At 37.1% G+C, this 20,237-nt stretch overlaps 1 protein-coding gene across 5 annotated transcripts in view; it reads left to right on the forward strand.

Moving 5' to 3' along the window:
• Positions 1–1,502: 1,502 nt before the first annotated feature.
• RNF43 (ring finger protein 43) overlaps positions 1,503–20,237 on the forward strand; it is a 63,329-nt gene continuing 44,594 nt past the window's right edge. For 2 of the 5 annotated variants that reach the window (XM_011979200.1, XM_011979203.1), the window contains exon 1: positions 1,503–3,794. In XM_011979200.1, the coding sequence (XP_011834590.1) occupies positions 3,543–3,794 (252 nt within the window). In that variant the 5' untranslated portion in view covers positions 1,503–3,542. Of the gene's footprint in view, positions 3,795–16,340; positions 16,424–20,237 lie in introns of those variants that run through there. The other 3 variants (XM_011979201.1, XM_011979202.1, XM_011979204.1) reach the window with 3 other exon arrangements.

Below are 20,237 nucleotides of genomic sequence, written 5' to 3' on the forward strand. Positions count from 1 at the left end.
AGGAGAATGGTGTGAACCCGGGAGGCGGAGCTTGCAGTGAGCCAAGATAGCGCCACTGCACTCCAGCCTGGGCAAAAGAGCAAGACTCTGTCTCAAAAAAAAAAAAAAAAGAAAAAGTTTGCAGGGTGTGGTGGCACGCACCTGTGGTCCCAGCTACTCTGGAGGCTGAGGTGGGAGGCCATGAAGGTCAAGGCTGCAGTGAGCCATGATGGCACAACTGTGCTCCAGTGTGGGTGACATAAGACCCTGTTTCAAACAACAAAAATAAACAAAAAATTTATTTTCAAATTTGTCTTTGATCTAGGTTAGTTATTAGGTCTGAAATTCTGAAACTACTCTCATAAACCTTATCTACAGGGAAAACAATGTTGAAGGTCAGTAGACTACTCATCCTTTTTGCTTTCAGAGGCATTATGTCATTTAATCTTTACAACAGACCTATCGTAATTATTATCATCGGCATTTTACAGATGATCAGAGATTCATTTGTACATGAGGTAAGAAACATGTAAAATTTACTACCATAACCATTTTTAAGTGTACAGTTCACTAGATTTAACTATATCCACATTGTTGTTCATTTGTATAATTTTGAAAGTTTATGGCAGCAGTTCAGAAATAAAATGTCTCACCACGTCAAAATATAATTTGGTAATTTGAAACTTCAAATGTTATAAATGTATTAGAAACTGTTGTATTATTTCTAATGGCAAGGTAGTAATAAGGATTGTAGTTCATGAATGTGGTAATTAGCCAGAAATTCATTTTCTTTTTGCCTATGCTTTTCTCATTAATCATATTTTACCCTTTTGCTTGTATTTATGACATGGACTTATTTGGAGTCTTACATTGAAGGCATAGGTCTGATCCATAGTATTATTTCACCTCTCAAAGATTGAAAAGAAAATAACAGTTGGATTCCAGACCTCTGATATGACCCTGATTTGAAAGTTCCATATAGGCACAGTTTAGACAGAGCTACTGAATTTAAATTAGTAAGAGCTGAAGAAATGCTAAGCATAAAATGGACAGAGCCCTTCCCAGGGTAGCAGACATAAGTAGCAGTAAATCAGTAAGTACTAAAGCACAGGATCACTTCATTCTGGCTTTCTGCCATTTATAGACACTCAAACTTGGAATGAGCAGAAATCCTTTTGAATTTATATTTGCAAAACCTTGTGTCCATTCTTTTCTGGATTACCTTTATTTTTTTCTGTTTATTTCCTCATACCATCATCTATGCTCTGTTGGGTGCAGAGTCTGCTTAGATATGTTTGAGTGGCCCTGATTTGCATGTGGTTGCTTGCGTACCCAGAGAGAGGTACTGGGGATCAAATTGGATGCAGTTTAGCTGTGGCTCAATAGAGGGAGTAGAGGAGCTGAGGGAGGGGAGAGAGCAAAAGAACGTGTCTGGTTAAGTAAGTGTTGTGTGTGCGCACCAGGAGGAGGGGGGCAGGGTGGGGGGTGGTTGCCTCTAGCAGCTCCACCCTCACTTTGTCAGCAGGTAGAGAGCGTGATTGCTGTCCCAGGGGAGGGAGTCAGAGCTAGAACACCAATTACAAACCACAGGCTTCCTGCTCTAGGGAGTTGATCCAGAATTGTCTTTCTGAAAGGAAGCACTCGAATCCTTCCGAACTTTCCAAGTCCATCCATGATTCAGAGATACTGCCTTCTCTCTCTGGGATTTTCTGTGTTTCTGATAGTGAATTGTTGATGTATTTGCTACTTTGCTCCTTTTCTCTTTCAAGACTTGGTCATTTTATATGCTGTTTGGAGAAAAAAAGAACTTTTATTAGAAAGGAGGTTTCAGAAATGATTTTGGATTTTCTGTAAGTGTTTAATCTAGTTCTTGGGGACAGCATCTCTCATCCTGGAGTAAATTTCTGCCTTTGACCTGCATGGATTATTTTTTCAGGCTGCGGAATTTCTCGGCACCTACCTGTAGTATGGGGCACTTTGTTTGGTTGCAGAGTAAGAAGGTGGAAGAATGAGCTGTACTTGGTTAAACAGTTGAAACCTTTTTTGAGCAGGATCTGTAAAAGCATAATTGAATTTGTTTCACCCCCGTGGATTCCAGTGGGCCCGACAGCGCAACAGGTTTGCAGATTTCTTTTGAAATTCTTTTTTTCTCCCCTCCCTCTGCCTCAGCAAAAGAAACGAATCTATATAACAGGTTCATGTTGTTCAATTGCTTGGCTTTTCAGCACTTGTTCTGAAGACTTTATAATATTTTTAAACTTGACCTTGGAACACAGAGGGCTTTGTGGGTGAAGTGTATTTCTATTTACTTAAGGGTGCACATTTTAAAAATCTTATTCTGTGTTTGTACAAAGACCCAAATTTTCATAGTGCCTGGAAATAGCACAGATTTATTCTACTCAAGCTTATTTGTATTTTTTCAAGGTATTCTACCTAGAGCCTGTGGTTAATCGCCTCCCTGCTCTCCCTACCTTTTATTCCCCACCCCCTCAAGGAATTTGAAAACATGTTAGGAATAGTCCTTTGTTTTTCTTATGAACCTAGAAAATTACAGATCATAAAATCTGGATATTAAAGTAGTTTCCAAAAGCATCTCATGGGAAATCAAAGTGCTCGGCATTTCCGAGCTGGAGAATAAAATCAAGAATCCTTAAGAGAGAAAAGAAAACGGAGATAGAAATATGAATTTTAACTGGAAAAATAATTGGAAAGCTAACCTTTTCAAATACTCTAATTATGAAAGTTGGAAAAGGTTGTGATGCCCAGGATTATCCTGTAATGTGTGAAGATACATAAATTAGCACCTAATTTATAGGCAAATTTTGGTAAAACATTAAAAATTATGGTATGTCTAAGTTCACGAAAAGTATGTAAATGCAGTGGGCCTAGAACCCTGGCTACACTGAAATACAGTTTAATGTGGAAATTTTTCTAATACATGTTGTAGCATCTTTGGATATCAACGTGTGGCCTGAAATTTTTATTGTTCCCTCTTCTCCTCCATTAAAAAACAAAAAAAAAAATCTCCTTGTGGTTTTTAGTCATTTACCATTGACACATATTAGGCTTAAAAAGGGCCATCTCTTCCTTTTCTGAGCTGGAGTTCTTCACTCTCACCTTTGATGCATGGCCGTAGCTGTTTACTTTGCCTTGTTTTGTTCGTGAACATTGGGTTTAGTGCCTGGCAACTTGATGCATATGGAAGAGCAATGCCAAGTGATCTGACATAATACAAATTCACGATGTGACATTCAATCACGAGCAAAGTTGGAAATTCCAAAGAAAAGTGGTGAAATCTTTACTAGTCACAGTGAAGATGGGAGAAAATGACATACCTGCCGCAGATGTGGGCTGAAAATATCCTCTTCTCTGCCCAATCAGGAATGCCACCTGCTCTTGGGAATAAACTTTAGAGAAAGGAAGGGCCAAAACTACGACTTGGCTTTCTGAAACTGAAGCATAAATGTTCTTTTCCTCCATTTGTCTGGATCTGAGAACCTGCATTTGGTATTAGCTAGTGGAAGCAGTATGTATGGTTGAAGTGCATTGCTGCAGCTGGTAGCATGAGTGGTGGCCACCAGCTGCAGCTGGCTGCCCTCTGGCCCTGGCTGCTGATGGCTACCCTGCAGGCAGGCTTTGGACGCACAGGACTGGTGCTGGCAGCAGCGGTGGAGTCTGAAAGATCAGCAGAACAGAAAGCTATTATCAGAGTGATCCCCTTGAAAATGGACCCCACAGGAAAACTGAATCTCACTTTGGAAGGTGTGTTTGCTGGTGTTGCTGAAATAACTCCAGCAGAAGGAAAATTAATGCAGGCAAGTATAACTTTATTATATTTCACTTTCCATCTGTTTGAAATATGCCTTTCTTCTTTTGTCTCCCAAATGAAATACCATACATGGGCTTCTACTGCTTAGCTTTCTATTTCATAGAAAGAGTAGATACTGCCTTATTGGCATTCTAAAGCAAATTCTTATTTTATACTCTGGAAGAAATACATAAATCCTATATTTTAGAAGATTATCTGCTTATTTTTAACTGATATTGCATAACTACTTAGATACACATAATACCTTTTTTTAAGTGATATATTCTGGGCTCTAATTTTTGATAGATGAAGTATATGAGCTTGTATTTAATTGACATGAGGATTGTACTTTACATCCTGTTTAAATTGAAGTAAGCACTAAGAAGGTTGATTTTAATGGTCAGCAGCACCTGAAATTCTGGAATACCCTTGGAGCATATTTGATTACTGTGTCACTTTTAAAATTCAGTCAAGCTTGAATGCTATGGCAGGCCTTACACCACGTGTGGCACCCTATTGCTAAGCCCAAAATGGAGAGGATTGGATTACAAAATGGACACAAGGTGTAAACCTGCCTCCTGATCACTTTGGCCTCATCCACACATAATTTTATCATTTTCAAGAATTTAAATTTAACATATTTTTTACTGATCTGCCAAGTTTTTCAGACACAGATTCTTAGGCTTTTAGGCTGTGAATGTTGCCTGTAACTCATTCATACATGAAATGACTGGGGCCATAGCATTTCATAGACCAATTGCTCATTCCCCATAGTAAAGACAGAACCTAGAGGGCTGTACCTTTTTAATGGTCTTTCCGCTGTCTTACTCCATAAAATGATGTTGCTTATTGATTGAAATTTATCATATAAAAGAACAATTCTTGCTGTAGCTACTGGACACAGGTTAAAATATTCTTAAATGTGATCCATCTTAGCATCCAAACTCAAATTTTAATTTTGTGATATGAACAGACTATGAACAGAACCAATTTATTGTATGAATTTTAATTTTTGTCTACTTAGAGAAGATAGGAAAATTTAACAAATTATAGAACTTATTCCCAAACATGTATTCTTTAATATATGGTTTAGTGTTTATTCATTATCACTTCTTAGGCAATATTTTGAAGCTGGGATAAATGAAGTAGAAGGAGAATTAGGTGAAAATGGAAGGCTTTGCTATTTAGAAAAATAGGAAAGAAGAGTATATCTGGAAAAATGGCATAAGATTTTTTTGAATAAGATAACTTGGACTCTAAAATGGAATTAGGAATACTTAAAAGCTAAAATCATAAATCATCTTGAATACTACAGCAATTGGAAAGGAAACTTCCTTCCTGGCCTTGCCTAGTTAATACCCTAAAGCATGAATTGTGTGCTCCATTTTAGTTTTTACCATAAGTAATTTTACTAGTCATATTTTGATATCACTGAAGTTTTTGAGAGCCATACGTGCCTTATTGATATCCTGTGATAGCATGTTCAGTGGGCTAATTATGTGGTCCATAAAATGTATTCTTTTAAGTTCTAATCTTATTATCATAAAGCTCTACATAAAGTTTGTGTTTTCATAAAGGAAAAAGTAAACAGTACCAGTTGGCATTCTCTTTGCCATTCATTATTTTATCAATCTTTATCATATCTTCTCTTATTCTATCCTTTTTCTCACTCTGGCAAATCTTACCAATCTTTTTTGTTTTTTAAACTATTAACTTTGATCCTATCATTATACATTAAGTATTGTTTTTACTTTGTGAAGAGGGAATTTCATCATACCTTAGCAAAGACTTTCAGGCTTTACAGTGGGTAGTTTTATGTCACTGGCAATTTTTTAGTCTTCACCTTTCTGTCCACATATGCTTCTTTTAGGTCTTTAAATAAGCTTTTTCACTAGCTTAGTATTAATTTCTGGATACTTTCCATATTGGTTTTGGTTTATTGTCTGTTAATCAATTTTTAATCTACAGCAGTTATTAAAGTTTCTCAGTAGCCTCTTATGAGAAACTTTATTTTTATAAAACAAGCTTCTGAATTATATATATGGTTTTCTTTATCCATTTTTTTGATTAATTCTTTCAAAGAACTCTAGTGTGTTAGGGACACATGGTTTACACTTCTGGAATCCATGCTGTTTGTTCCTTATCAGATTACACTGCAACTCAGGTTTACTGAACTATGGTTAGCCAAGCCTTCCATTTAACTGAAGTTCTGTTTATATCTTCTAGAGATGTGCTTTGCTGTACTTTAACTTTCTTAGTGGAGAGCTGTACCCTGGTGTCACAAATCTAAAAGGAGTCTTCTCTTTGGTTTTGAGGAATTCTGGATAATTCTGTGAATCCTTCTACCTACGAATTATTCTAGTTGCCTGTTAAGATTAGTTGTCTCCAAAGATTGCAGTCAAATCTTTTTAAACTTGAGGATGCTATGTGCCAAAAAATGTACAGTTATGAGAACAGCGATTTAAAAAAAATGTTGTTATTTCTGGAATTCTCACATAATTTCTGAAAAGCAGACATTTCTTTACATTTTGCTCAATTAATTCAGCATACAGACAATTTCATAAGGACCAAACTAACTGAATTTTCATTTGTATTATGATTTTAATTTTTCTTAGATAAAAGGAGACCCCTCCTTGACAATGTGCCCCCAATTTGTTAAATAGTAAAATAGATCGTAGAATTGCCTCTAAAAGAATTTTGTCTCAACTTTGTCTGATGGCTGTATGTACAAGGGCATTGAAAGTCAAGTTTTGATGATTTTTGTTCTAATTCTTATCCCTCACTGTTTGTGTTTAGGTTTTTCCTTGCCAATAGTAATGATCTATTTTACAAGGTATGTTCAAAATTATAAATTGTAATATTCTTCTAAAAGCGCTAGAATAAAGTCAAAATAGAAGAGGAAGTGTTGTTGCCTTTGCCCTTCTATTTCTCAAGTCCTCTCTTTTCGATTTCAGAACATCTCATTTTAGTACCGTCCAAATTTTATTATTTTCCTCTCTATTTTGCCCAAGAGTTGCTTCTGTATATTACTGTATCATTCCAACTCTTTGTCATTGTCTTTAAATTGTCTAATTCTTAGGTTTCCCCTACATTTGCCAAAATATTTGTCTCTTCCTCTTCTCTGATTTCCTTCCACTCTTTTATTTTTCTTTTGTTTTCCACTGAATTTGTACATTTAGGATTACCTTCCACTGCTATTCTGGATCCGTATTTTAATAACCATCAAAAATCCAGGTCAAGGAAACTTTTCAGATCTCCTAATTACCTGGCGGTGACTGATAAAAAGGACTAAATGATAGTGATTACTTCTTACTGTTTTTATTCACATTGGAATATATTCTTTCTCTCCTGTTTTATACCATTATAGAAGGAAAAGTGTTGGAGCTGATTCATTGTCTAATTTCCACTTTTCTGGTTTGGTTACCTCTTATCAATGTTTGTTTCTATTATTTCAAGGAATATTATTGCCACCACTTCTAAAAATGATTACAGTCATATTTTATTTCTCAATCCTGCTTATTATTTATAAATATTATTTCAAGGGACAACTCAAAATTATTCTTTCTTCTCAGAGCAAAAGAGTAAGAGGATCTTAGTGTAGCACAAGAGATGTCACCAGTTCTCTAACTATCACACTCTTCCTGCTCAGCTGGTTGTCCTGGATTTTCTTAGACTCCAGGATAAAGTTATGATCAAGATTAAAATGTATTCCCCTGAGGCTTCAGACCTACCATGGGAGCAGCGGTAGTTTAGCACGTGGCCAGTAGCAGTGAACACTTCCTGGAGAAATTCCCCTTTGCACAATGTCTCTGCTTGCCTCTTAATTTTACCTGTTAGTCAGCACATAGTTATCCCATCCTTGCATTTTTACATTATTTGTAGGCAGGGCCTGAAACTTTAAGTTTTTGGCCAAAGCTAGAGAGACAGTCCTATGTTGCAAACTATAGTTGGCAAAGTATCTAAACTGTGACTTGGAGGACTTGACTTTTAGTTCCACACACAGAGGAATATGCTGCCACTATAAATATGAATAGTTGTGTGATTTGGGACAAAATAGTTTTTACCTTTCTAGGCTTCAGATTTCCAGTCTGTGAAATTGAGGAATTAAAATATAATACTGCCAAACTTCTGCTATGCACTTTACATGTATTAGCGCATTGAATTCTCATAATAATTTCATGAGAGAAGAAATTCAGTACCTTTATTTTTTACATTTTACAGATAAGCAAACTGAGGATTAAAATGTTAATATCTGTCAAAGTATTAACTATTATCATCTAATAAGTGGTGTTGCTGGAACTTGAACTGCAGAGCCCATGCTTTACCAGCTCTAAAATACTGTATATGTAAGAATGCCACAGATGAAGAGAACATCAGTCTAGAGTTTGTATAAAAAATTTATTTCCAGAGTAGAAAGGAATGAAAATGATGAGTACTATTATCTGAGATTGATGCAGAATGCATCATATCCTGCTACCTTCTAATAATCTCTGTATTTCTTCTATTTCTCTCATTTTGTGTTTCATTTGCAAAGATATTAGTAAATCACAATGTCTGTTTACTCAGTATCTCCCTTATAATGTAACATATTTTGTCATCTTTCTCTTCATTTTAAAAGTCTAGGTTAAGTTATCTAATATAGGAACCTGAAATAATAAACATTGAAATAGCATGCATTTAACTGACATTGCTCAAGTTAGAGTTCCTTCCATGCAGAAATTTTAAAATAGAAATTTTGTGATTTTGTTTGATGCCAGCCTTTAAAAGAAGTATAGAGTAGATATTCAAAGTATGGTCAACTCTGTTATTTATGTAAATGAAGGTGCAGAAAATCCAATTAATTAGTAATTGACTTTGGAATGTAGTCAGGAGTATACCATCAGACACAGTTCCTCTGTGCTCACAAACATTCTTAGGTGCTTGCCTCCTATGATCCCAGCTCAGAGCCTTCCTGACATGGCTTTCGAGTCTTCTATTCTAGACTCGGCTTTGTTGTTAGAAGCCTGGCACCCAGGAAAGAGAAAGAAGCTGCAGAATATTTTCAATGATAATTTTTAATAAGTTCTCATCAAACAGATTTGTATATATAACAGTTCTGTACTTCAACAAAAATTTGTATCCAACAAAAATTTGTAAGTTCAGGCCGGGCGCGGTGGCTCAAGCCTGTAATCCCAGCACTTTGGGAGGCCGAGACGGGCGGATCACGAGGTCAGGAGATCGAGACCATCCTGGCTAACACGGTGAAACCCCGTCTCTACTAAAAAATACAAAAAGCTAGCCGGGCGAGGTGGCGGGCGCCTGTAGTCCCAGCTACTTCGGAGGCTGAGGCAGGAGAATGGCGTAAACCCAGGAGGCGGAGCTTGCAGTGAGCTGAGATCCGGCCACTGCACTCCAGCCTCGCTCCGTCTCAAAAAAAAAAAAAAAAAAAAAAAAAAAATTGTAAGTTCAGCTTCATACATATCTGGTTAATAGGAGGTAGTGAATGAAGTAGGTCCCTGGCTATTGCTCCCATCAGGCTATTTAGTGTTCATTTGGCAGACTCTTGGTTGGCAGGGGGTAGGGGGCGGGGGAAGGGGGTAGGTATTTCCTTGGGTTTTGTATTATAGTAAAGTGTGTATGTAAATATGTGTGTGTATTATAATTATCCCAAAACTAGCCATAATTTACTTTACTTTTTTTGTTTCTTTGTTTTTTGAGATAGGGTCTTGTTCTGTCTTCCAGGCTGGAGTGCAGTGACGCAGACACAGCTCACCGCAGCCTCGATCTCCTGGGATCAAGCGATCTGCCCACCTCAGCCCCACAAGTAGCTGGGACCACAAGCACGGAGCACTATGCCCAGCTAATTTTTTAATTTTTTGTAGAGACAGGGTTTTGCCATGTTGTCTGCATTATTGAAGGTATTCCCGGACCAGGTGTGGTGGCTCACGCCTGTAATCCCAGCACCGTGAGAGGCTAAGGTGGGAGGATCACTTGAGCCCAGGATTTCAAGACCAGCCTGGGCAACATAGTGAGACCCTGTCTAAGACACAAGGTATTCCTGGAGGTCATGGTTTTGCTTGTTTGTTTTTGTTTTATTAAAAAGCCTTTACATTTTGTTAATTGGAAAGAGTTTATTGGATTTTTAAAATGTTTTTTTCCCTTTTATCACTTTCAAATTGCTAATTACAGTAGATTTTTTAAAATGTTATAAATGAGTAATATCCTGTTAGGAACCAGAATTGGTAGCAGGGTATTGTTAGAGAAGACTGTGAGAATGATATTCCATTAAATTTATGTAGAAATTTTCTTCCAAGAAGCTTAAAATGATTCACCATACCTGGAGCCAGGTAAGAACAGGTGCTATTAACTCCATTTTACAGAAAAGGAAATATACTGGGAAAGAGAAAGAAAGTAAATCATCTAAGAACAAAGTTGCACAGAGACTGAGCCAGTCTGGTTTGCAGGAGATAGGAGAGTAATCAACTTTTAAGGAATCTGAAGATGTGGATTTCTCAGAGGTCAGTTCTACTGAGTGGAAATCCTAAAGGCCTTTTCCTATTTACCCGAGGACTCCTATTCTCCTTTCCTGCTGTATTTTTCTTTACAAAATTATTGATGTGGCATGCTATAATGTTTTAGTTTTGTAGTTGTCTCTCTCCCCACAGTAGAATATGAGTTCTGTGAAAGCAAGGATTTTTGTCTCCTTTGTTCAAAGCTGTATACTTAGCATCTAAGTATACTTAGTCCTTGGATATGGTGGGTACTCAGTAAATATTTATTAATGAATATAAGGAATATTGTAGTACCAAGTAACTCTGATGGCTGGGAGATCACTCTAGAATAAAACATGCTTGTCACGTTTTTAAAGTATGTTATAAGGTAGATTATTTTGAGTGTGTGTGGTTTGATATAGCAGGCTATGTTCCTTTACTCTTCTGACTTCTTGTTAGTTCAAAAATCATAAATGTGGCTGTAATCGATATATTTAAGGTGCTCCTTTACACAGGATTTTAGAATTTTTTCTTTAGTTCGATAGCTTAAACCTTGCTGTTTAGGATGTTCTGGTTTTCCAAGAAAGATTATTCAGGTCCTGATTTTAAACCTTTGATTTTAAGATATTAGCGTGCATCCAAAGGACCTTACCTTCTTAGTACTTAAATTTGTGATTACCAATTCTGGTTTTTAGATACCCTAAAGCAGTTTTTAATCTTGTCTGTGTGTGCCACAGGCCCTTTTGAGAATGTGATAATCATTATTGACCATAGGCACAAAATACACACAAATACTTAACATACACAATTTTGCATAAAATCTCAGTGAGTTGAGAGAGTCTGTAAGACATATCTAGAGATCTAAGGACTCCAAAGAAGAGCAACTATCCTAACATAATCCCAATTATTTCAAGAAATTAAACCAAATTCTCAAAACAAATTTACCTTCAGTTTACTTAATTTGAAAAGTACTTGTATATATTACTTGAAGTCAGACAAACAACAATATTATGATGCAGTTATAAGAAAGTGGCCTGACCTTAGGTGAAGGAACTCCAGAACTAAAAAATGATGTCTGACAAAGATCTTCTTATGTCTAATAAGTGAATTCTGCTCTCCAAATATGAAGTGGAACTGCATCAATTCAAGAAATGCTTACAATCCCTTCAGCATGACAGTTCCACTGAAAGGCCCTTAAGAATAATAGATATTTTACTCACATGTTTTGAGATTAGTAGAACCATTGTGGCTTTATGTGTCTGTTTAGTTACTACATTCAGTAAAACTGAGGGTATAAAACAAACTGTAGCTTTTTGTTTTCTTCTCATGTCTTTAGTTTCCACTCTTTAAGCTCCATTGCTTTCCATAGGGCAGGGTTCTTTGGGCCCTTAAATTTCTATTTGCTCTAATGGAAAACTTTATATATTTTTTAAAGCCAAGATTTGTTGTTGCTTGCTTGTTTTGAATGACAGATAAGCTACTTTACCCTTTTTATCTGGGTTCTAAACTTTACAGTTCATAGATAAATTTTATTTTGTGCTATACTTTTTAATATATTGGAATCTGTGTTTAATTTACAAACTTGGAAACACCAGAACAACCAAAATGATTTAAAAACTAAGGTTTTTAAAAAATTGTAAGCACAAAGGCCTGGCACATTATTCCTCAAGATAAGAAGTTAGACTACAATATTTAGAAATTCTCATCTCTAGGCCAGGTGCGGTGGCTCACGCCTGTAATCCCAGCACTTTGGGAGGCTGGGGCAGGTGGATCACTTGAAGTCAGGAGTTTGAGACCAGCCTGGCCAACATGGTGAAACCCTGTCTCTGCCAAAAAATTAAAAAATTAGCTAAGTGTGATATTGCACGTCTGTAGTCCCAGCTACTCGGGAGGCTGAGGCAGGAGAATCGCTTGAATCTGGGAGGCAGAGGTTGCAGTGAGCCAAGATTGTGCCACTGCACTCCCACCTGGGTGACAGAATGAGACCCTGTCTCAAAAAAGAAAAAATAAAAAAATTCCGGTCTTTGAATCTAAAGCAGAGGCAGCATAACTATCTTCAAGACTCCTGTTTGTTGTTGTTGCTTTAAATCTAGAATACCCTGTCATGATGGAAACTGACTATAATACAACTATAATTTTAAATAGCACATTAAATTATTATGTACTTTTGTGCATGCTAGTATATCAAAAAGGTATTGTTGTACATACATAAATATATGACATTTGAGAAACACTGTTGGTATTTTACTTCTGTAGAATAATTTGGATGAGACTAAAGGCCTTATGTTTTAAGTCTACTTATTTTGCTATTTTCTAAAAATACAAAACAAAAAAATGTATAGATTTCTATTCGTTTTTTCCCCCCAAACCATTTTCTACAGTCTTATGTATTATCTACTCTAAAACAACGAAAAACATCTTTTATATGATCTGGGCTTTGTGTTCCCTTATTTTAATATCTTATACCTAGAATTATATTGATGATCTGACTTTAAAATTCTTGTGGTCAAGTTTCTTTAACTTTTGAAGGAGTATATTGGCCCTATATTGGAATTAAGTCCTATTCAGTTTTCCATTCCTAGAGTAAAATACAGTTTTGATGGAGGGGAGGGAAAAGTAGCAGAATATTCCATTTGTGAAATATAATCATCAAATTTCAAGCCAGAAAAAAAAGTCAGTCCAGTCTTCTCTTTTATATATGAAGAATTGAACTCAGATTAGTGCTTATCAAAGAATTCCAATCTGTTGCTGTATCTTACTGGCCAATATTTTTAGCATTGTTTATTTATTTATTATAAACCTTTTGGGGTCACTGCAGGGAAATTAAAAAGCAGATGTCAGCAGAGATTTTCCCCTGAACATTCCATTAAGAAGATATAGACTGCCGCAGGGCCTCTTTCCTCTTTGATCCCTAGTCAACTACAAGGCATACTTTAAAACAAGTGAGCAGACAAAAAATACCTCACCGCAGTCTAGCAATACTTTTATGTGGTGCTGTGTCATTTATTCTGCCACAGAATCACTGCACATCAGGTGGTCTGTAGTCCTGGATCTTCGCAGAGCAATATCACGTGTTTATAAAGTCTAGGCTGAGAATCTTACCAAGACTGGAAGATGTGCTGGATTCCCTAGATGCCTTATAATGTGGTTTTCCTATTTGTAGCAAATTCTGTGACAGATACTGTAGTAATTCAAAGAACAGCACCTTAGCCTAGTCCACCTGAGGAGAATCAACTTAAATAGCGGGAGGCATTATGTATTGAATGCCAGATGTAGTTGTAGGCATAAATGCATTAGAGTGCTGATTTATTTTCTCTTTCTTCCTTTCTTTTCTTTTCTTTTCTCTTTCCTTTTCTCTTCTCTTCTCCTTTCTTTCCTTCCTTCCTTCCTTCCTTCCTTCCTTCCTTCCTTCCTTCCTTCTTTGTTGTCATTAGAGACAGAGTCTTTCCCTGTCACCTCTCTCTGTCACCCAGGCTGGAGTGCAGTGGTACCATCAGAGCTTACTATAACCTTGAACTCCTGGGCTCAAGCCATCCTCTCACTTCTGCCTCCCAAAGCTCTGGGATTACAGGCATGAGCTACCGTTTCTGGCCTAGGGTGCTGATTTTCATTTTTTCAGGAGTCATTCAAGTGATTATGGTAATTCTGTCTCAGATTCTCTATGATTAAAGAAAAAACAAATGACAAAATATTAAATTTTAACCCAGGCAACTTCAAGTAGCTTAAAGTTAGAGAAAAAAGTACTACAACCCAGTCATACCTTCTAACCTTTTACTGTTATCAGTTAATTACAGGTTGTTATATTCCCATGTGTATAATACTCATCTTTATAGCATTGTCTTTAGGAGTCTAGAATGACGAGACACCATGGCTTTTTTTTCAGGTTGCAATCTGACTTTCTACAATGTGCCAATCAGTCCCTGTTAAATTTTAGTTAAAACAGTAAATTTAGCTTTAAACAGAATTCAACATATTGGAAGTTTTGTTTGACTTTATCTCAACTAGCTTGATTTTAATTCTTTGCAAACTGCATTCCATAAGGGAAGAAGTAAATACTAAGACCCTTTATGTAGAAGGTGAAGAGTATTTGAATATCATCTCTATTTAACAAAAATTGTTTTCAGCACCTTTTTTTATTATTGACTTTAGTCATAAATGTGTTATTCATGTTCCCTAAAATGTGTTGATTTTAGTATAATGTGAGGCGTATAGAGAACCATTTAAGAAGAATGTACCCATCCACTATGACATTAGGTTATTTTACTCTAAAGTTAGTGAACTCTATGACACACATTAAACATTTAAAAATTATCATGAGTGAGTATTTGGGATTACTGGATTGCCCCCTTGGGGTGTATGAAAAGTGCATAGGCACCTTATGATCATTTTAAGTAAAAGCAAGTCACTTAATCTTTCATCTGTTGGTGTAGGGTTGGGGGAGAACTAAATAATCTTTAAGATCCTTTCCAGCTCTAAACTTTTAGAGTTTATGCTTATTCTAGAAATAGATTTCATATATTAAAGGGACATGTATCTTGCCTTTTTAGTTCTTTTTCTTTGTCCTTAGTTGTTGGACATCAAAGACAAAATTTGTTTGGTAGGTGATATCTGACTAAATTAATGTCTTACAATAAATAGGTAGCAGAACTAAGCATGAGACTCAGTTGTACTCCCAGTCTTCTGGTCCTGTACTGTCTTTACATTCCAGTTAACGCACACAAAAAAGGAGCCTTTCTCTGGAGTTTCATATTTTAAAATATCTGTAGTGGATTGAGGACCCTTATTGTAAATCCTTCGTTAAGGCTGTCCCAATGATCAGAGCACACTGACTTCAATCACTAACCTGCACCTAAGTGAATCTAGCCTTTGGAAAAACCGGAAAGAGCCAGAGACAACCTAGAACCAGCCTGGGCCATGAAAGTAAAAGGAGTAGGATGCTTCTGATCCTAAGTACTCTGTGAAGTGAATTGTTAGAGATAAGCTGAATAATTATACTAAAAATAAGATTTCAGAGCAGCTAGTGGGTGTTCACCCATGGGGCAAGGGGGATAGAGCTCTAGTATGTAAGCATCTGGAGGCAACTAGGAGGAGTGGAAATGGGGCCATCTGATTAGTAACTATGCCTTGTTATTAAACCGTGACTTTCTGCATTGTGTATTCCCAGAGTTGGAAAACTTCCGCTGGCAAAAAAAAAGAGAAGGGCCGCCGTGCTGTTGCTGAGGGCCATACAGTAGACACAAAAGCGCCTTCTTAGAGGCCTTCAGCAGAGGCAGCTTGTACAGGCAGGCCTGTTCCTCTCAAAGACTGGGAATCAGATTCTTTCCCCAGGGGGTTTCCAACTAGTTTGCACTTCAGAAAAACCTTTTCTTTCTCCTGCTGTTCACACCCTGCAAAGAATTTTCTTCCAACCAAAGAAATTGTTTTATAATCAAAGATCCTTGTCCTTAGTTGTTGGACATCAAAGAAAGTTTGGAGGAGACTGGGGGATTATGTGAGTGCCTAGAATTTATTTTGAATGCAAACTTGCAACATTAGCAAGTCCCCCAAAGAATATACTCATCTCAGAGCTGGGAGAGAGCCTAATATAACTAAATCTTTATTCTTCCTTGGTTGGATGTGCCCTGGTAAGATACAAATGACTTGAATTGCCCTGTCTGGACTTGATTCATGTATGTTTGGTTCTTGAAGTACACACTTACCGGAAGAGGTCCCCCTAACTTATCTTCCCTTTTAAAACTGATATTTGGAAACATCAAACACTATTAATAAACTCAAAACAACAACCTCCCCCCTCTGCCCCCCCCCAAAAAAAACTTTTTTAAACCAGTGTTTGACTCTTAGGAGTTTGGGGTTTCTCCCAGGACAGTTGATGGTATCACCAAATGTTGGGAGCCACATTCCCTGCATTCCCTAGTGTCGCTGAGGTGTTGATGATGTCATTTTCTCCCACAAAGGAAAACCTCAGCACCCTGAGGGCCTGAACTCAGGTCTTGGCAGGTAAATCAAGGAAGAACTTACTTTTGGATTTCAACTGATTGAGTCAGGCATGAAGAGACACAACCACCACGTTAAGTATTAGCGTCACAGCCTCATCTTTGGGGCCTGAATAGACAATTTATCATTCCAAGAAAATTAAGACTATAACTTTAAGAAATTATCTTCTTGGGTAAGAACAACGATTTCATTTAATATTTTGGTTCTTACACTTTGGGACATTTATAGGGCATTGTTCTCAGAGATTTTGGCTCCCTCTTAAATAACTTTCTCTGAATCCACAAATTTTCCAAGCCTTTCCGGAACCTGTTTGTAGATTATCCAGCTTTCCTTCCTCGAGCAGATTAACAACAACATAAACAAGAATTAGGGGAGAAAAAATGATGGATAGGGCAGATTTAGGCAGAATTATGCCTTGGGCAAAGTACATTCTTGTTATTTTATCTTGGTTCTGTGGTTATGAACTGAAGAGAGCGTTTGCTCTAGAAGATTTCCAATCTCTTCCTATCCCTTCATCACAACCACAGAGTAGTGGTTGGAAATAGATTCCAGGAACACCAGAAATGCTCAGTATTTCCAGTGGTGACAGCTAACAGTGCCCTCACAGGGATCCTTTGAGCGTTCTTCCTCTGAGTCTTCTCGTGGTGTCCTTGTGGTCAGGAGACATATCAATAAATCACAAAGACTTGCCCTGGAGACAAACCTGGTAAAAATAATCAATTGTCTATCTTTGCCACTAGAAACAATCCTTTTGTTTTTACCTGGTTCTGAACAAACATGCTATAGTTTTTTAGAGAAAGACCATCTATTTCACGGAATCATCAACTGACTATTCTCAAAAATTTGAGATGTGCTAGTTTGTACTAGGAAGGTAAGGTAGGATCTGGGAAGTAAGTAGGATTTGCCAAAGGTTTTTATTCTACTCAGCAGTGCTAACTTGCCTGTGTTACTCCTATGCAGGTATTAGATTATAGGGTTTGTTTTTTTTTTGTTTTGTTTTGTTTTGTTTTTTACGCTAGGAAAGTATAAATAAAATTCACTGAAATGAAAGTGTCCCTTAGGTTATATAGGGGAACAGGGAATTGAATTTATAAGGAAAGAGCCCAGCCTGCAACTGACTTTTCATTTTCATAGTCTTATTTCTCTTGAGTTGATGTAGGCTTAAAACAAATGAATGTATTATATAAAATGCCCTAGTTTTTCAAGCAATGTCAATCTTCAGGGTATAGAATAGGATTTGGCATTTTGTTTCCATTTTTATTGTTTTGTTTTCTAAAGGGAGGTTTGAGTTAGAGCCTGTCTGGCAAGATTCCATACTTCTAATATACCACCTGTCCTGGCAGAGACAATGGAATCAAAAGTCAAGTTCTTTATGACTGCACCTGCCTTGTAAGTGCTGCCAGAAGATCTGATTTTCTCTTGTAGCTAAACTCTACACAGAAGCTAGTGCTTGGCACCCAAACAGTGGGTGCATACCCAAACACTTGGGTGTCCCAACATCAGGAGGACTAGTACCACTAGTTCTCCAGTTGAGTTGTAAAATAGTCTTTGGCATGACATTCAACAATTATTTAATTTAACAAACGGAGGAGAAGTAACTTTCTGGTTTACCTGGTTTTCAAGACTTTTGTGAGGATCTATTAATAAGCATGAATCATTTGATATTTATTATTTGAAAATTACCTGTACAGTTCTGCATCTAGTGAACATGAAGGAGAGTATATTTTCCCCAAAATAGATCAGGAACATATCTCTGAAGTCAGACCACCATGCAAAGTTCCTAAGGTGAGAAACTACCGTTTCTCCCAGTTGCTTTTTCCTTTTCCAGAAATGTAGGTTACCCTACGGTCACCAGCATTCGCTCTGTGATTAGGCAGTTGTTTTGTAGGCAATCTGACATCCTAGATAAGAACTTCTTTCCTTTTGAATATTAGAGTGTTTCTTGGGTTCCCTCAGGGCAGAGTTACTTCATTATCTTCTAACTTATGTATAACTGGATGCCTTCTAACCTAGGAACATAATTTCTATCACCAATCAAATAATTAAGACAATATGCCCACCAAATGGTGATCTTTGCACAGGATTCATATGTAATGATATAATATGATAATAAGGCATAAAAGGTATTCTAAAATGAGGAGCAACATCCTACAGTGAAAAGTGTTCTCAGTAGACTTGTATTTTAATCTCAGTGCTGATCCTTCTTAGCTTTATGACCTGAAGGAAAATTGCTTAACCTCTTTGAGCTTGTGGCTTCCTGAGTAAAATGGGAATAATAGTAATAAATGGCCTGACTACCTGAAATGAAATAATGTGTGAGTGTTGTCTTTGAAAATGGCAAATGTTAGGTATTATTATTAATAATAATTAATAATAATAATAAATAATAATTAAACTTGAGTTATTCCTTATTCACCTAATTACTATCAGAAATATTACTAAGTGTGAAGGTTATTGATTTAGGCTCAGTCAACCTATTTGCATTCAATTTGGCATCAGCTTAACACAACTAAGCAAGACTATATTTTTAATGTAGCCAAAAGGACAAGGCTTTAGCTTCAAAATTTTGTGGGTCAAGGATGTTGATTAAATATTACCATAATGTAGTACAGGTAGCCTTAGTGGTTTAAAGAATGACTAATAGTGTATGAGTTCTGGGGTGAGAACTTAAGACCTGTTACTGCCTTGCTTGTGGTACGGTGAATCACTTATCTGCCCTGGACCTTTGTATGAGTGCCTATTCCATATCGGTAACCCCATTAGCTTCCTTTCATGATCAATGAGGTGATCACTGACACAAAGCAGCTGCTTTCTAAGTTTTTATTTATCAGATTCTGAGGGATCCTAGAATCACATTATATATCACTCTTACATCTTCCCTTTTTGAAATTTTAGAGTATTTTAAAAATTGCTGCTATTGGCCGGGTGCGGTGGCTCATACCTGTAATCCTACTACTTTGGGAGGCCAAAGTGGGTGGATCATGAGGTCAGGAGTTCGATACCAGTCTGACCAGCATGGTGAAACCCAGTCTCTACTAAAAATACAAAAATTAGCCGGGCGTGGTAGTGCGCAACTGTAATCCCAGCTACTCAGGAGGCTGAGGCAGGAGAATCACTTGAACCTGGGAGGTGGAGGTTGCAGTGAGCTGAGATGGCGCCACTGTACTCCAGCCTGGGCAACAGAGTGAGACTTTGTCTCAAAAAAAAAAAAAAGAAAAGAAATTGCTGCTACTCTGGTACAGTTGCTCAGAAGGCTGATGCTTCAACTTCTGGTGTGTAGCTTGAAGCCATGTTTTTATGGACCAGAAGGGAAGGAGTTCAGGATTGTGAAGGGGACTACTTTACCCAGTTCTTTATACTGTGCTGGTCCCAACATGTTTTTTGAAACTTAGCAGATACGATTCTACAGCCTGCTTGGAAATTATCCCACAAGTCTCTGAGACTCTCAATTCCCTATCTGAGAAGAATCGGATCAAAGTAAGAATAAGCAGAGTTTTTGTCATAGCATCTACCAAATATTTGTGTCCCTGAAAAAATTTTCAGGTAAAGACCATCCTTTGAGCCTTCTCAGAGACTAACAGTCTGCAGTATAAAAAAAAAATCTGTGTTCAGTGTTTTGTAACTTTACCAATTTGAAGTCTCTTCCCAAAATAAGTAAATAATGGGATAAAGGTAATTACGGGTTTCCTCATCTTTTCTACTTACCTGTTCCCTGTTATGATTAAACACACACAGCTTATAACTCTTTTGGAAACAAACTGAATTACCATTATTATCCTTTCAACACTTGCATGGTATTATAATTCATTTCAATCACCAGTACAACACAGTGGGAGTTAGGAGACCAGTGGGGTGGCAGGCGGGGGTGGGGGAAGACCTGGAGAAGGGCAGACATTTTCCTTTTTATTGGCTTTGGGAAGCCTCCTTCCTCTCCGAAGGCACTTCTTGGGGAAAACTGTTTTCTTCCCAAAGCCTAATAAAGATTA

Source organism: Mandrillus leucophaeus, unplaced genomic scaffold (genome assembly GCF_000951045.1).
Source record: "Mandrillus leucophaeus isolate KB7577 unplaced genomic scaffold, Mleu.le_1.0 Scaffold20, whole genome shotgun sequence".
In the NCBI taxonomy this organism is placed as follows: Eukaryota; Metazoa; Chordata; class Mammalia; order Primates; family Cercopithecidae; genus Mandrillus; species Mandrillus leucophaeus.